Source organism: Buteo buteo, chromosome 13, assembly GCF_964188355.1.
Source record: "Buteo buteo chromosome 13, bButBut1.hap1.1, whole genome shotgun sequence".
NCBI lineage: Eukaryota > Metazoa > Chordata > Aves > Accipitriformes > Accipitridae > Buteo > Buteo buteo.
The window spans coordinates 14,373,607-14,390,577 of NC_134183.1; the positions used below are offsets into that span (position 1 = coordinate 14,373,607).

Genomic DNA, 16,971 nt, shown 5'->3' on the forward strand with positions numbered 1-16,971 from the left:
GTTCCCAGAGCATCTAAGCACAGGCTCTCCTGCATCCTTGCTCACAGGCAACCTCTAAAAATCCTACTCAAGTCTACAGTTACATGGGACACAGCTCAGTGGTTACAAGTTCAGCACTGCCTAAACAACAAGGGTAATCCCTCTCAGGCCCGTTCCTGATTGCATTCCTACATTTCATCATACGACCTCTTCCTGAGCTGATTTTTGCTGAGATAATGAGTTAAACCAACTGATGGAAGAATGTGGCAGCAGCAGAGTCAGTGCAGAGGGCAGTGGTCATGGCAGAGGATGTGAGAAGAGGATTGAGACCTTTGCTTCAATGGCAGAAAAGCCATTAGGCTGACTCAACTGCCTGTGAAACTGGAGCTTGAGAGTAAGAATGGGCAAGCCTGCAGATTTAAATCAAGACAGAGAACAGGGCTCAAATCAAAACCTAGCCAGGAGCATGACTCCCCTTGCCTACTGCATTCTCAAACCCCAGGTGGCCTTCTGCCCTCCCACTGCTGGGGCTGAGGCTGAGCTCTGTATTGCCCCCCTGCAACTCCCCAGCCCTGTTTCCCAGGTGCTCCTAGAGAACCTCAGCCTGGGAAGCTGGTGAGCGCTGAGAAGGCACAGCTATAGCATCAGCTCAGACACCCAGTGCTCTCCAGGGAAAGGAGTATCTCCCAGTCCTGCCCTTCCTCACAGCACACCAAATTCTCCAGAATACCTGTGCCACATACCTGCTCTAATGGCCCCCTGCTCCTGAGCCTTTCCCAGATCTGGAGAAGGACAGAGCAGAGGGTGAGGGGAACCATCCGATTTAAACATTGTTCCCTCCTGTCACCCGCAACACAGACTTTGTAGCATGAGCAACACAGGACGAGGGCATGAACTGGCCTCCACCCTTAGGTGTTATGCTCCTAAACTGTTTCCATCTCTGCTTTTGTATGTTTTGAGAACAGTATTTCTTTGCCATTCCCAATCCAGCTGTACAGATTCAGGAACTGGAAAGCATCCAAATCTATCAGGTTGGACTTCATATACACACACATTCTCCATCCCCTGTAACTTCTTCTCACTGCTTCTGGTCAGAGTTACAGTGACTCTCCTGCATCCATCAGTCCCAATTCCAGGGACCCCACAAAACCATCAGCCCCAGGATTTGCTCTTAAACCCAGCAACTGTTACAAATATCGAAGCCTGGTTCTGTGAAGGAGGCCAACGTGCTCCCACTCCTTTGTGTGTGCAGCAAGCAGGCGGCACGGGGCACAGGGAGCTGCTGCTGCTGCATGGTGCGATCTGGGGCATCACTCAGCGTGTTGCAGCACATGCCCACAGCCACTCTGTCCCCTGCAACGTGCAGGTCCCTGGCTGGTTATACGCCTGCATTAGACTGCCAGCCTTTCTCCACATTAATGCCTCTTCTCCACCAGAGCACAGTGCCAGAAAAGCCCGTTTCAATTAATTTCCACATTCTCCATGTGTTCTGTTGTATTGTTTTCAGCAGGTTGAGTTTCACTGTGAGGCTTTGTTTCAAAGTAAATCTATATGCTTAATCCTCTCTCCTGCTCACAACTTGCATTAGTCTCTCTTAAAAAAAAAAAAAAGCTGTTACCATAGTAACCTACAGTTTCTAGATATTGCTGTGGATGATAAGCATTGCCATGCCTGGCCTTGTGGCTCTGGGACTGCACTCTGTCGAATGAATGCTAAATTCCACCAAAACACTTTTAGCCAGCACCTGATATTTATCCCATAGCTCTGGATATTGCTACTCTGTCATGGCTATGTGGTTCATGCGAATATCAAGACATTATACTTATAAATGTGTATATACACACACGCTCCACCTACCCATTTTTTTCCCCACAACAGTCAGACTTTTCTTTTCTTTCTTTTTTTTTTTAATTTTTCAAATTTGTCACTTGTTAGCTGTTTTGACGCATGAAACTCTGACATCGGTCAAGGGAGATATTTGGACGTGAGACACAAGAAACTGTTCAAAATGTTGTTGCTTTTTATTCTCCAGTAAGTTCACTAGTAAATATATTTGCAGTGGGGATATTTTGTTGTCTCATGTGTCTTATTAGTGGGGCATAGTTTTCCCAAAGGTTCATTTTCACAGATTACCCTAAAACTTTACAGCTCAGTAAAACACTCAGGAGACCAGAATAAATCAATAACTAGAGGCAGAAGTAGGTGCAGCCCCAGTCTCACCGAGGGAAAGAGGAGGCTGTGTGGCTCAGAAGAGCGCTGGGGATCGCAGGCTGCACTTGTTAGCGGGCAGCACGTGTTAAACCCTTAAGGCTGCTCACGACTGAATATCCCCACAGCACCAGGTCCTAACCTGTCGCAGCAGCAGAAGAGGGAGGTTGGATGTCCCAAACAGTAAGATTAAGAAAGGATAAACAAATAAATATTTAACAGTTAAAAAGATCCATTTGGAATCAGGCCAATTAAGCTCATTGCATTGTAACTCATTCACTTGACTTTCCAACCCATCCCTTCTCCTGTGTTTCTTGGATTACAAGTACTTTGTGACAAAGTTTTTGCTTTTGAATGCAAGTGTAAAAGCTCTCCCTTCTTGTTAGGATACAGGATTGAAGGAGTCAGGTCTACGCCCATGTGAAAATGCAGGAGGAAGCATCGCTGCACATTCGGAGGACTAGAGCAGACAGTGCAGCACACGTCCCCTCTGAGAGGTGCTGACCTGAAGGGAAAGTGGTGGTCCCAGGGCAAAACTGCTCTCTTGGTATCTGGGCAAAGTGCACAAATTACTCAGGGACAGATATTTACAAGGCTTTAGGCATTTATTCTGAAGTCAAGGGAAGATGGTAACCCAAGTACCTTTCAAAGTAAGGCCCTTGCCTCTCTGTGCTCCATTTTCCCATCTGTAAAATGGAGACTGGCAGTGCCACAGAGAGTGGGAGTTAAAGGGTATCAGCTGCTCTGATACTAGGGGTGAGTAAATACCTATGATATGTAACACTGTACAGGCTAACTTAGGTCCTAAAAAAGTGAGGAACCTAGATCCTTCACACCAAAGAAGATAGCAACTAGTGTCCTATCTTAGCTACCCTGCACCAATTCCAGCAGCAACCACCTCTCCCCACTTCCTCCTGGACTGATCCTCCCTTTTCGAAATGGTATTGTGGTTGCCAGGACACTGAGTAGCTCTTGCCCTCAAAAACGTTCTGAAACAGAAAAATCTGACATTTTCTGGTGGCTCAGAAAACATATTAACCCATTTGGGATTTTCCTGGGAGGGAAGGCTGTGGGAAGCATTGGGGCTTACTGTAACAGGGGAGTGCTTGGAGGAAAAAGCAGATGGAGTGGCAGTGAATTGCCGTATCTTCTACAGATCCTAGAGGTTTCAAAGCTGGTCCTGTTTCTTTCTTTTCAAATGTCAGTGAACGGCAACAGGAGTACGGAGAAAAGAAAAACCCTGTTGCTGGAACTCTCTGGGTGTTTTCCAAGTGGTTTCCCTAATTCTTCACCCGCCTGCACCTTAACTAGTTTCTTACAATAGAGCACAGGGGCTGTAAAATGCTACTGTGGGGACTGGGGGATCATTTTACACCTGCTTTGTATTCCCCTGAACAGCTGTAAATGACAACACAAACTGTGAAGCAGCAGGGAATTTGAACGCCTTCGACATACATTTCTACACTGATCCTCAGTAAATTAATTCAAATAGTTGCTGGGGATTTTGGGGAGAGGCTAAAGAATTCAATGAATGAATAAAGGAAGCAATTTGAAGCAGAGACCAGCTGGAGACTTGAGGGAAAGGAGAGAGGGGAAAGGGAGAAGGATGGACAGGGAGAAGGCATATGTAACCTGGAGGAAATCTGAGAAGCCGACGGCCCTGACTCACCCTGGTCTTTAGAAAAGAGCCAGAGCCCATGCTGAGCCCGTAGTCCAGAGAGAGTAGGGCCAAGTGCAGTGATCTCCTCCCCTATGTAATGATTAGGATGGAAGTACTCCCCATGCTGCTCTGCCTATATTTGGCTAGAGACGTTAGCTACAATTTCCATAAAGATTAAAGGCCTCTCCTGCATTTGTTCACATCCAGAACAAGCTCAGAATATGCCTCTGGGTGGAAGGCACTGCTGAAAACAGCACTTCGAATACGTACATCTCTGGAACATCCTGACTCAAATGGCTTATTAAAAGCCTTCCCCAGATATATCAAGCTAATCAGAGTGCTATCCTGTGTTGTTTGCTGCATTGAAAGTGGTAGTCCTGTCAATAAGCGGTTCTTCACACCTGCAGGTACCCCTGTCCCTAGCGCAGGTGAATAGCAGAAGATTTTTCACACTAGAAAATTCTCTCAATTTACCTCTGTGGTCGGCTCTTCGCTGGCACATCTGGATCTGGTTTCAGGCCAGCGTATTCTATTGGTGAGGCAATTTGATATTCTGAGAATTAAGAGGCCAAAAGAATATAAAACTAGGCCAGAGTCTTTTCTCCAGCAAGTACAAAAAAAGTCTTGTCATTGCTCTTACAACCTCCTGATCCTGGAGGTAGTCAGAAGCAGCATAATTCCAGGCACAGATTTTACCTACCTGCCTCACACTCAAGCAGGTGACATCTGGGGACCCTTCACAGCTGAAAGCATCACATAGTGGCAGCAAGGACACCCTTGTCGTGAACGTATTTAGAGAGATTCTTCTCCCACATAGCTTCCCACATCAGTCTACTGGTCCTGAGCATCCCCTCTCCCACAGGTTGGCAATACTATCAAGGTGAATTGTATGAAAAAGAGCCAGTGTGGAAGAGCAAGAATGAGTCTGACAGAACAAAGGATCAATTCAGACCATGTGCTGTTCTGGAGCATCATAGATTTGTACCAGCTGTGAGTCTGGGACATAAGCCTCCTTGACCCATAAGGATTTACCTAAACCAAGCACGTGGCCCATCACTGTGATAGTACAACATTGTTCTACACCAGCCAAAGATCTGTTTCAAATTCTTACTTGGAGTCTTTTGTGGTTTGGTGATGATTTGGCAAACAGTAATGAGATGGCTCCCTGCATGACTGTTAGTCTTGAGCTGGCTACTCCTCTATCACCAAGGCAGTCAGAAAAGTTTCTGCAGGGATTGAATCTTGCAGGTGCTTTGTTTAGCCACGTTTTGGGAAAAGCAAACCAGTCCCTTGCAGTCTGATTTTCAGAAGGCTTTCAAATATCGAAGGACAGTATTGGAGGTCATCTGAACTGAGAATCTAGTCTTAATTTTTCCACTAATGCTAATGTCCATCAGCATCACTGTCACAGGAACTGCCCTCATCTTTTCTGACACATCAGTTGACTGTGGACATTGCAGGAGGATGGCCTCTGGCTCAAACTCTGTCTCTTGTGCCAAATGCAGCACCTTCCGCTATGGGAGCATATTGCTGCTTATGTATGATGTTTTCCAAGCCCGCAGGAACTATTGACTTTTCTCCCATCTCTCCTCGTCCTTGTCTATGTTTGCTGGCCACCCACTGAACAAATGAATGGCACTGACCTTCACAGCAGATGTCAGGATAGATAACGTGGCCGAGGAGAAAAGATGGGGGAAATGTTGTTAGAGTTTTCCTTCCAACACCCCTAAAGGTGCTACTGTGATAGAGACATTAAAAATGCCAATAGATAGCTAGATGAGATGGATTTCCTATAATCTCAGATTCATCATATTTTACCTGTTACTCACAATAGCAAACACTATACTTACAAGAGGTCTGTGTGGGCTGGAGGAACGTTCCTGTCTACAGAGAGTGGTGTAGCTCATACTAATTAGGTGGTGCACAGCTGGAGAGGTATGCTCTGACCCAAGCAATCTGTAGACACAACTTTCAACTTTTCTTATCTGCAAAGAGCCTACCAACACCAAAACAGCAGCACTGTATAAAAGCAATGAACAGAAATGTCAGTGGAAGTGAGGGTGGGCAGAAGGGGAGGTGAAATGTATCCTGCCATCCCAAAACAGCGTGAACTTGGTTCTCATAGGAAAGCAAAAGTGGCAATAATCTCTGGAAAGATGCTCTTCAGACACTTGGGATGCTCAAGCTTGGCAGAATACCCTGTGGGAAATGTATTCTGCTTCTGATAAATAGCCGGCTCCCACACCACCTGGGGAAGGTGGCCATTGTAAAGTAGTAGGCTGAATCCTTCTTGAAACTGGGTGACTTGTCTGAAGAATGACAACTGTCTCTATGTCTAGGACAGAGAGACCTACTTCTCTTTTTCCCTTAAACAAGCATTAGTTAGACCTGGGTTCTTCTATCTCAAAGCTCAACAGAGAAGTGCAGACTAAACCTAAGACCAGGCCCTCCTGTCCCACTGCAGAGCTAAGGGAGTTCTGAAACTGCCTGCTGTGAAGTGCCTGGACAAATACACTGAGGACTTTGCCTTGGTCTTGAACTCTCCTTCAGGCATCTGCAACAGCTGGAGACAGTGCCCATGCCTTGGTGCACTACCAGAGGAAGATGTATGTTCCCATCCTGTGATCTCCTGCTGTGACCATCTGAGGGCTGCATGAGTGCTTTCAGGAAGGGTAGCAGCTGGCACGTGGGAGATGGACTCCTCTCCGTACTTGCATCAGGAAACAGCAGGCATCACCCAGCAAGTTAAGTGTCGCAGGCATGCCCTCAGCAGCACCAGCACAAGCTGCTTTGTTTGGACTCTACTGCCTCAGACACAGACCACCACAATTTGTCATTGTCACCCACAATAATCTTGTTCACTGACACCAAACAAGCTTAATGGAAAAATGAAGCTATGGTTTATTTAGCAGGACTTAAGGGCACCCTTCTAGTTATAAGTTTGGAAACAAAAGTTCAAAGTAAAACAAATATAAAACTCAATCTCAGCCTGTATGTAACTTCTATAGTCCTTTCTGGTTGCTTAACCTCTCATACTCTGGAGTTCTGAGACAAACCACAGCCAGCAGACCTGATGCTTTTCAGATCCCACTACAAAACCCTACAGCTGTGGTCTTCTCAAGCCAATTTGCAGCACCAGTGAGCAGTGCTTTGTCTGGATTCTGCTGTTACATAGTACTGCTTCTATTTTTTCCCCCAGTCGCCCTCCATTCCCCTCTTTTTATATCTTTTCTTCCCCTGCTCCCCAGAAAGCAAGTATTGATGGTGACCCCTCTTCTACTTCCATACTGGGGCTTACCAGCTTTATTCTAGTTTAATGTGCTATAACCAATTCTTGTTTTCCAACTTTTACTTCCCTACCAACCTAAAAGATTTTAGCATTCGCTTATACAATTTCCTGATTACCACAATAATCTGAAGATTATCTGAATAATAGAATATAGTTACAATGGAGCATTGCCCTACTCTGCAAATGAAATAGTATAAAACATCATTAACTGTATATCTGGTTTATGAGCTCATGATCTTTTGTAAGTGATTAGCTTTCTGTCTCTCATGATATATGAGGACATGTTAATAACGGACACAACTGCGCCAGGAACAAGTTCTTTTGGGTAAGCTACAAGAGCAAGTTTTCCCTTCCCAGCTTTGGCAAGGGCTTAGTGTGACATTCCGTCCAACTGGCTGCCCCGAGGCAGAAGTGATCAATTACCCCTACAGCTGCCAATGGCTGTGGAAGGGCTGTGCTGGAAGTAAAATCCCTTTCCTTTGTAGCTGGGTTTGTGGATATCTTCTTTTAGTGGGCTCCTGTTGCCTGTGGCTTGCCTGTTTCAGCCCTGACTGAACTGTAATGGCTTTTCTCCTTCACATGGTATGGGCAAACATACAGACAAGCAGAGTCTGAAAGAACAGACTGTCATCTTTAACATCATGCCTTTTCCTTCCCAGCCATTTTGCCTTGCTCATCTCATGTCCCAGTCCTCAGGAAGGACCAAGTAGATTCCTCACTGGGTGCTGTCACTTTGTAGCATGACCATTTGCACTAGCACCCCACTCACAATACCTGTGCTCTGGTCCTTGCATCCTTGTGTGCCTCCATTAATATAGTAGTATGTCTTAAAAATGTCCATTGGAGCAATCAGCTATTGACAGACACCAGAGAAGAATACTGCAATTAGCAATTCCCCTCCCAAACCTTCCCATTTGCCTTTTCTCAGACTTGACAGTGCCTAAACATGACACCTAATTCATAGTTCCAGTACCCAGCTGCTCTTTTCTGCTGCAAGCAAAGAATTTCTTCTGCATCTTCGTTCAGGATTTGCCTGCCCTAACCGACAAACGTGAGCGAACGGGAAGAGATAGGGTGTCTTCAGAAAGGGATTCATCTCATTGTAAGGCTTATGTCAGAGTTGTTCTCTGATGTTGCCTATGCCTATTCGCTGGCCATAAACCCTTATTTCTTGTGTTTCTATCCTGGGGCAGAATCACATACGCTCTCAAGAGCCAGTCCCAAGCCCTAGATATGCAAAAACACCTTCCTCTTCCAGACAACTCACCTCACGTACTGTTCTCCAGCCCAACATTTTATTTCACAAGTGTAACTCTCTGGCATACAAAATTACAGGGTTCACTGTAGGCCTCTGAGCAAAAATTGGAGAGCAAAGAAATCCTTCTTAGTTCTCAGGGAAATTATTCTGTTCCCAGCAGCAGGGGAGGCTTCCAGAGAACACAGTCACCTGGTCCTGTCTCCACAGGGTGATGCACATTGCAGCAAAACCCTCCTAACAGTCACCATGAGGCAATGGAAACGAAAGAATCACTGCCCTCAGTCATGGGCCCTTTCTACAAAGAGCTGAGCACATCGAGCCCTGCAGGTTGTGGAGCAGTCTGAGCTCCTGCAAGCTTCTTTCAGAAGCTTCCCCAGCAGGGACCATTAGCAAAACCTCCTCTGATCGTCAGGTGACACAGGTCAGGAAACGCCACCCAGAAGCTGAATAGCTTGTGACTGAATGAGGGCATATCTTTGAGGCATACATCCAGTGCAACTGAGAGATGGCAGGTGATGGCAAGTCTACCACATCCCACTTAACAAAGGTGGTCAGCAACCATCAAGACATTGTTTTGACAGTTATCAATATATGAAGCATCAAATAAATCAGAACAATATCTTCACCTGAGAGGCTGGCATGCTTGTGCCATTGGGGAAATCAGGGCAAAAAGCAGTCAAATGACTTGACCAAATTCACCCAGCCAGCAGAAGCCGGAAAAAAAATTATGTGTCCCAATTCCCAGTCCAATGCTCCTGGAGGACCTCAGGCCAGTGTCTTTAAGCTCCTAGGATACCCTCTAGGTTACCTTCCACACTTTCCTCTCAGCACATGCTTATAGCTCACCTGAATGAATAAGGTGGCCCCAATTATGTGGATTTCTTTCTTCTCAGCTGCTGTGTGCAGAGAGACTGATTATGCTTCATAGCATATGTGTTTTGTTGGAAATACACAATATCCTAAGCTTAATGCAAGCATTTTGGTATAAGCTGAATTTATACCTCACTGATTCTGAATTTTTAAAATGCCTAGAGAGAACAGCCACTCTGTTCAGCAAAAACCTTAAAGAATCATCACCACTGACCCTTGCACTCGTCTGCTCTCTCTGATTGCCTTTAAAAGCCATTTATTATCCTAATTTCAGGTTTATAAAAGCCACTATTGTAAAGCGTGATGTTCTGCTGACTTCTAACATACCACTGGTACAACCACCTCTGAAGAGAGAGAGCAGGAAAGCAGCACTTACCTGGGTTACTTTTGGAGGTGCGCACAGGGGTGTAATGGTTTTTGGAAGATGTCCTGACTGGGGTGTTTTCTTTGGGGGAGGTATCTATGGCCGAGATAGTCTCTCTTTCACAGTGTGCTATTGGGATTGGTCCCTGCTGCCTTAAGATGTCAGCCAGAGCCCTGGGGAGAGAGAAATAGGGGAAAAAATGTATTTTCACACAGTAGCTAGAATGGCATTCAGTATTTTCACTTCCACAGTCACTGTGCAAAACCAGCTGTAGTTGGATTTCTACCATAAACAGAAAAAAAAAGCAACAATAACAACAAAAAAAATATGGCTTAAAAGCTGTTTCTTTTTTTTGTGTCTGCTGCATGTATTTACAGGCTTGCCTGGCTATTGTTTAGTTTTTCATATGCTTCTACTAATTCACTTCACCCCAGGGTTATGTTATCTCTCCACCATTTTCCTTGCTGCCAGTGACAGTGCAGATGAACTGTTCTCCATAGCATAAAGCACTGCCTTCATAAAAAGTCACCACTGAACATACCAGAGCCCCAAGTCTCAGGCACTGTGATCTTCTAAAGGTTACAGCAAAACTGCCCTGCCCAACCCAAACTTCTTTAAGATTGAATCAGATTAGGAGTCTAGTCCCCACATTCCTTAAATCCTTGTTTTTTCTGCAAGAAGCTCAGTACATGGAAGTGGTGGCAGTGGGTTTCTTAAAGGAGAACCAGCAGTCCAGAAGAAAAGGATTAAACAATTTTCATGTGTTAATGTCAACACAGCCATTAGCCTACCTTTAGCTTTTTGTCCATTAGGGATTTCTTTAATGGTAGTGAGGTCTCTCTGCTATTCCCCAAGAAAAAGAAATGTCACACAGTTCAGTTGCCTCCAATGTTTTCCCCTTGGATGAGTGGATACTCAAAGATTTTTTTCCTCTGTGAATATCATGGACACAGTGGAACAATTATAGCGTGAAATGCACTGATTTTCTTAGTGCAGCCACAAGCTATCTCTTGAGCCATAGGAGAAGAAGGAAGGGGGTGGTTTGTGTGGATTATAAGGGACAGTGGCATTTTAAAGATGATAGAGTTTGAAAGGTTCTTTTCTCTTGGCAGAGGGAATATGCCTAATGTCACCTCGGGTACCAAGAAAGATGTAAGGAGGAGAAATTCTTTCATTGCATATTGATGAGAATGATGCTGGTGTTGCTTATATCTACTAGCATTCCTTAAATGCCATATTTCTGGTCTTTCATATGAGAAATAGTTTGGGACCTGAGTCCATTCCATTTTCCAAATCATTTCCTCTACAGACTGCTATCCTTGTGCATAATTAATTGCAACACTACTGTGCTCTGCAAAAGAAAGTCTCAGAAGATCTGTTTCCAGAAGAGGATTACATTAGTTCACAACCACCCTGTACACAATAAGTATATTATTTTAAACTTTATTTGATTATTTATTGTTTGTAGAGAGAGCAGGCATAGAGGCTGTAACCAATCATATGATATGTATACGTGCACGCATACTGATACATATGGAAAGAAGGTGTTGTCACATACAGGGACATGAGAGCACAGATATTTTTTTGTGCTAAGACAGGCTCAGAGAGAGGTGAAGGTAGCAGTAATAAGAGGTAGATACTTAGGCCCGTCCCAAGTCAGGGGTCGTTTTGTTTGCTCCTATGGTTATTCCTCACTGAGGAAGAGGAACTGGTATTTGGTGTTCTCCAAAAGAAGCTGAATTCCCATTGATTGACACGGATCTGTGGGTGCTCACCATCTTTTACAATCACACCTGAGGTACCTCAAACTGGTCACCAACTTACAGGGCGTGTTTGAAATTTTGGCCCCTTGCCCAGGGTTGTACAGAACGTGAGTGGCAGAACAAGGACCTAAAGCTGGGGTCTGAGTTCCCTGCCCTATGCGATACTGCACGGTTCCCTCCTGAGGAAAGGATTCTTTCAACCACCAGTAATCCTAGAATAATAAAATCATAGAATCATTTAGGTTGGAAAAGACCTTCAAGATCATCAAGTCCAACCATCAACCATGCCTGTTTTCTAGGCAAATACCTCCCCACTGCATTACAGACCTTGCTGATTGGGGAGGATGTGGGAAGCTAATGAGATCTGTCTATTTGGCACCAGCATCCAGTACATCCTGTTGGAGACAACACATTTTCTAAAGACAGCAGGTTGGCAGAACTGAGCCCTTAGTACATATCTCCAAGATATATTAAGCATCAGATGACCATTTAACAGTATCTGCAGTACAGAAATGCTAAGAGTCATTTTTCAATCACAGAGATTGTATTAGGACCATTATTTACTAGCCCATAGTGGCTTGGGCTCATTTTGAACACTTGTCGAAGACACTTTTAGTGTCAAGAGTGCAATCACTCAAAGTACAGAGGAAGATGACAGTGTGGATAACACTAAAACACTATATATGGCTTAGCTTAATATAATAGAGCCAGATGGGCAGAAAAGGTCAGGTCAGGGACTGGTGTACACTCAGAAGGGGCTGCGTAGGGTGAGGTACAGAGAAGCGTACGAGAAACTCAAAGATGAGGAATTGGAGCTGGAGGTACTGGTGGGATGGAAATGGAAGAGTACAAACCAGTTCTCCCCAAAGCTGAGTTTGCTTAACATGACAAAGAGGCTAAGAGAGGACCTACATCCCACTAATGGGGAGATGCGAAGGAGACAGAACAAGCCTGTTCTTGGAGGTGTAAGGCAAAGAAGACAAGAGGCAATTAGCACATGTTGCAATAAGGGCAATTCCACTTGGTTATAAAAGAAAAAATTGTCACAGTGGGATAGCAAAACACTGAAACAGGGACCCAGAGAGGCTGAGGGATCTCCATCCTTAGAGGTCTTCAAATTCAGCTGGATAAGGCCCCAAACAACTTCCTCTACCATTGAAGTTGGCCTTGCTTTAAGCAGATGTCAGGATGAGGGATCTCCAGAGGTCCCTTCCAACCTAAATTCTGCTACGATTCTGAGTCTAGGACCATCTTACACTTCAGGTCACCTTGTTTCTCCTAATACTGTTGTCCTTTCTCCTACTATTATTACTTCTGAATGGGGTTTGATGCAGTCCTAAGAACACAGCTTCCCTACCTCCTGATGGACAGTTTACCTCCATTCACCAAAAATAATTGAGGCAATTAAAGTGAATATACTCAGGAACAATTGGAGCTGGTGAGAAGTGCCTCATCCTCTTAGTCATTATCTACCTGAAAGCTGAACCCTGATCCTGCTGCCCTCCATGACAAAACCGTGTCTCCAGGATAATGTTTCAGTTTGTGAACAGTTTCTCAAAAAACTGCTTGGTTGTTCCTTGGTTACAGCCAGGACCTGAAATCACTGATCCTTACCACAGACAAAAATACAACTCAGGTGGTAAGAACAAATTTAATCCCTTCTTTGGTTTTCATTCTGAAGGAATAGTAATAAGAGCTACTCTCTGGGTTAGTTGTTGGTCAAAACATAACAAGGAAATAACTTCTAGTTGGGTCCCAGCTACATGGAAAGGAGGAGACTGTTACTCTCAAACAAACTGAAGAAATCACAGGTGACAGTCAGGAAAGCGATGTCTGCTGTGTCAGACTATACATGAGATAAATTGGACATAACTATCAAAAGCAGACCTAGCTCATAAGTGTATGGGACTAAAGCAAAGAGTTCAGCAATACTGAAGGTGTAATCTTCTTATGCCCTAAACACACCAAACTGTGTGTCCTGAGTGCTCACTCTTTGTCCTCTTCTTTAATGTCTACAGAGAGAAAAAAGACTGTTCAGCACCAGCAGAACGAAACTTTATAGGTGGAGGACAAAGTCAAACTTGGATCAAACTGGTTAGTTCCTTGCCAATTCAATCACATTGTTGTGTGTGATCCAGTTTATTTCCATAAGGCACAGAGGGCTCAGTCTCACACTGGTAGAAGGTCAGTCACACTTAACTGAGGAAGGATTTGGTTGGTATAAGTCTCTTGGGTACAGCTGTCTAATCATCCACTGCAAAAGCTTCCATAACAATAGAGTAATAGAGTCACTTGAAATATCTGGGTCTAGTGTGTGCAGCCATTTGGCTACAATTAGTCCCACTGATGACAACAGCATCCTAATCACCTGCACAAGGCTATGAGACACTTCAGAAGTCTTTCTATGATGACACATCTCTTATCTCAGGAAAACAAACCTCACTCACTGGAACATGGTACCTGTGGCAGCTGATGGAGTAGCCAGAGTTGCATAACTGTACAATCATATCCTGAGATAATGATTTATGACAGCTTTTTCATTAACGTCATTTATGTGAGAACACTAAAGCTTCTTTCCACACAAACCCAGAATAGACATAGTGACATCAGGGATGTTCCAGACCAGCACTGGACTAGCAGCATGGGAGAAAAACCTACTGATGTCTTGCATGGCAGGACATCCCAAGGCAGAGCAGGTCAGGTCCTGCTCCCAGATATGTCAGAAGGGCAGGCGCTCATGCAACTCTGGACTAAGTGAGTACTTTGAGAAGAAACACAGTGGGATGAACACAGGGACCCTAATGCAAAGAAGAAGTTGTGGCCATTTTCAAAAGAAAAAAAAAAAGGTCTTGTTGGAAATACAAAGGGCGAAAAGGGATGGGTGTAAGCAGTAGGGTAGCAAGGTTTGGCATCAGCTGGGGCCCTGATGTTGAAAGATATAATCAACAGACTTTGCTAAAGAGAAAAGAGAGTGAAGGCAAGGCAAACTGGGAGAGAGGCAATGGCAGGGAGTGTCAGAAAACCAAAACAGAACAAGGAGAAAGTGAGCAGAGTAGTATAAAATGGAGGAAACAGGCAGGAACAAACCACAGTGAAGACCAGGCAGGAAGTCCAGCAGATATGTGGAGGGAATTCATCTCTCAGTCCTAGCATGGAGATGTGGGAGGGGAGAGAGGAGCTTCTTTGTACAGTAGGGAAGTAAATCATCAGTAATGATTTTTCAGGCTCAAGGGAGGTGATCCTTCCTCTCTACATAGTACTAGTGAGACATATCTGGAGTGCTGAGTCCAGTGCTGAGCTCCTCATGCACATCATGGAGTGGGTCCAATGAAGGGTCACAAAAGTGCTTAAGGGCTTACAGCAGACCCAGGCTGAGAGAGGTCCAGGTCCATTTTTTGTAAATGGCTTTTCCTACAATAACTTTCTCACTGTGAAACACTCCCATCTTCCACAGCCACTATCAGTGCCTTAGCTTCCTGACCTCAGCAATTCCAGCGTGGTGATTTTCTTGTCTTCTGCACCCATGGGGAGAAATTCCTTGCTCTAAAGTGCTCTGTGGACTGAAAGAGTGTGCTGGTTTTGGCTGGGACAGAGCTAATTTTCTTCATAGTGGCTAGTATGGGGCTGTGTTTTGGATCTGTGCTGAAAACAGTGTTGATAATGCCGAGATGTTTTCATTACTGCTGAGCAGTCCTTACACAGAGTCAAGACCTTTTATGCTTCTTACCCCACCCCACCCCACCAGTGAGGAGGCTGGGGGTGCACAAAAGTTGGGAGGGGACGCAGCCGGGACAGCTGACCCCAACTGACCCAAGGGATATTCCAGACAATATGATGTCATGCTCAGCATACAAATCTGGGGGAAGGAGAAGGAAGGGGAGGACATTCAGAGTTACAGTGTTTTGTCTTCCCAAGTAGCCATTATGCGTGATGGAGCCCTGCTTTCCTGGAGATGGCTGAACACCTGCTTGCCCATCGGAAGTGGTGAATGAATTCCTGGTTTTGCTTTGCTTGAGTGCACGGCTTTTGCTTTACCTATCAAACTGTCTTTATCTCAGCCCATGAGTTTTCTCATTTTTACCCTTCCCATTCCCTCCCCCATTCCATGGTAAGGGAAGTGAGTGAGCGGCTGCATGGTGCTTAGTTGCCGGCTGGGGTTAAACCACAACAAAGAGGAAGGTTTTTCTTTATATCACTGAGAAAGCTTGAGGCAGGGCTGGGACCAGAGCCCACAGTTTCCATGTCTAGTGCCCTCTTCACTGGCCAAGGAAGCTCCATCTGAATAAACGCATCCCAAGTACCCCTGGCTATTTGTCAGGTTTTTTCAGGACCTATCTGTGGAAATGCAGAACTCATGTCAGTGCTCCCACGGCTGGCAAGGACTTTATGGACTGTATTTGATTAGGATATCTCCAGTCCACACAGGACTGTCTAATCTTGGGCTGGAGACAAAAATTTACAGAACCTGGGGAGACAGGGACAAGCAAAGAGCTGAAGCAGAGAGGAATGTCTGGTTTAAGAAGCGAGTTTGCAACACATTGGCATTTGCCTCTGCAATGAGCTCTGAGACACATCTGATGGTGTAATAGGAGAGAGTACAGTGCAGAAGAAACATTCACCTGCAGAGGCTGGAGAGACCTTGTAGCCAGAGAGAACATGAAGTTGCAGGAGCTATGAAGGACCAGGTGTCTTTAGCACACCCTGCCCAAGCCAAGAAACTTAACCTGCTGTCTTAATTACCAATGAGGTAACAGGAGGCTGGAGGAGTGCTGTCCTTCACCACAGTCTTTTTTGAAAGTAGTGTCCTGTTTTCCCAATATACACAGATTATCAACACTAATTGCTAGTATGAGTGTGGGCATAGGTATCCCTTCTACTGAAGACAAGGGGAGCTTTGGTGACAACTCCAACAGACCAGGATACGGCCTGTGGGAAATAAGATTGGAGTAGAGAGGTTTGCAGGTGCTGGATAGGAAAAGGTGATGGGAAGAGCTGACTATTTCCAGTAGTGCAGGTTGTGCACATGCAAAACTTCACTCAGTTGCCTTCTGAAAATGCCCTCTCTTGGAGTCTTCACGTATAGGGTGTTAGAAAACAGAATTGCCTGTTCCAAGTCCCTATAAATTTGGGGAAGAATGGAAAAAGAATGACCAAATGGATCTGGCAGAGCACAATAAAAAGAGCAGTGTCTGACTGAGCTAAAAGCCTGCTAAAAGCATAGCTGAGATGGAGTTTGTGGCAGAACTCCAATCGTCTTCAGCACAGCCAGGATTTCACTACAAGTTCTTTAAAAAAGAGTGAGGTTAAAGACTCCCCTATGCTCTCTTACTAACCTGGAAAGAAAGAGGCAGTTAGTCTGAGAGAGGCAATTTATCCAGCCATGGAGCCAGCTCACCTGGAAGGGACAGGTCTCTCCAAGGGAGACGGATTTCAGTCACCGGCAAGTCACGCAGAGCACAGCCGTGCATTATTCATGGTTTGGTTTGGCACCTGTCCCCAGACCTGCTGCGCGCCTTGTGAAGTTTCAGACACTGACCGCACAGAGCCACGCGCGGCCCTTGACCGAGCTGGGTCTGGGCT

General features: G+C 45.1%; 1 protein-coding gene across 1 annotated transcript in view; it reads right to left on the reverse strand.

Annotated features, from left to right (window-relative positions):
- The window catches only part of SHISA6 (shisa family member 6), a 257,505-nt gene that overhangs the window by 231,207 nt on the left and 9,327 nt on the right, over positions 1-16,971 (reverse strand). The window contains exon 2 of the mRNA XM_075043929.1: positions 9,641-9,801. Coding sequence (XP_074900030.1) covers positions 9,641-9,801 — 161 coding nt within the window. The remainder of the gene's footprint in view (positions 1-9,640; positions 9,802-16,971) is intronic.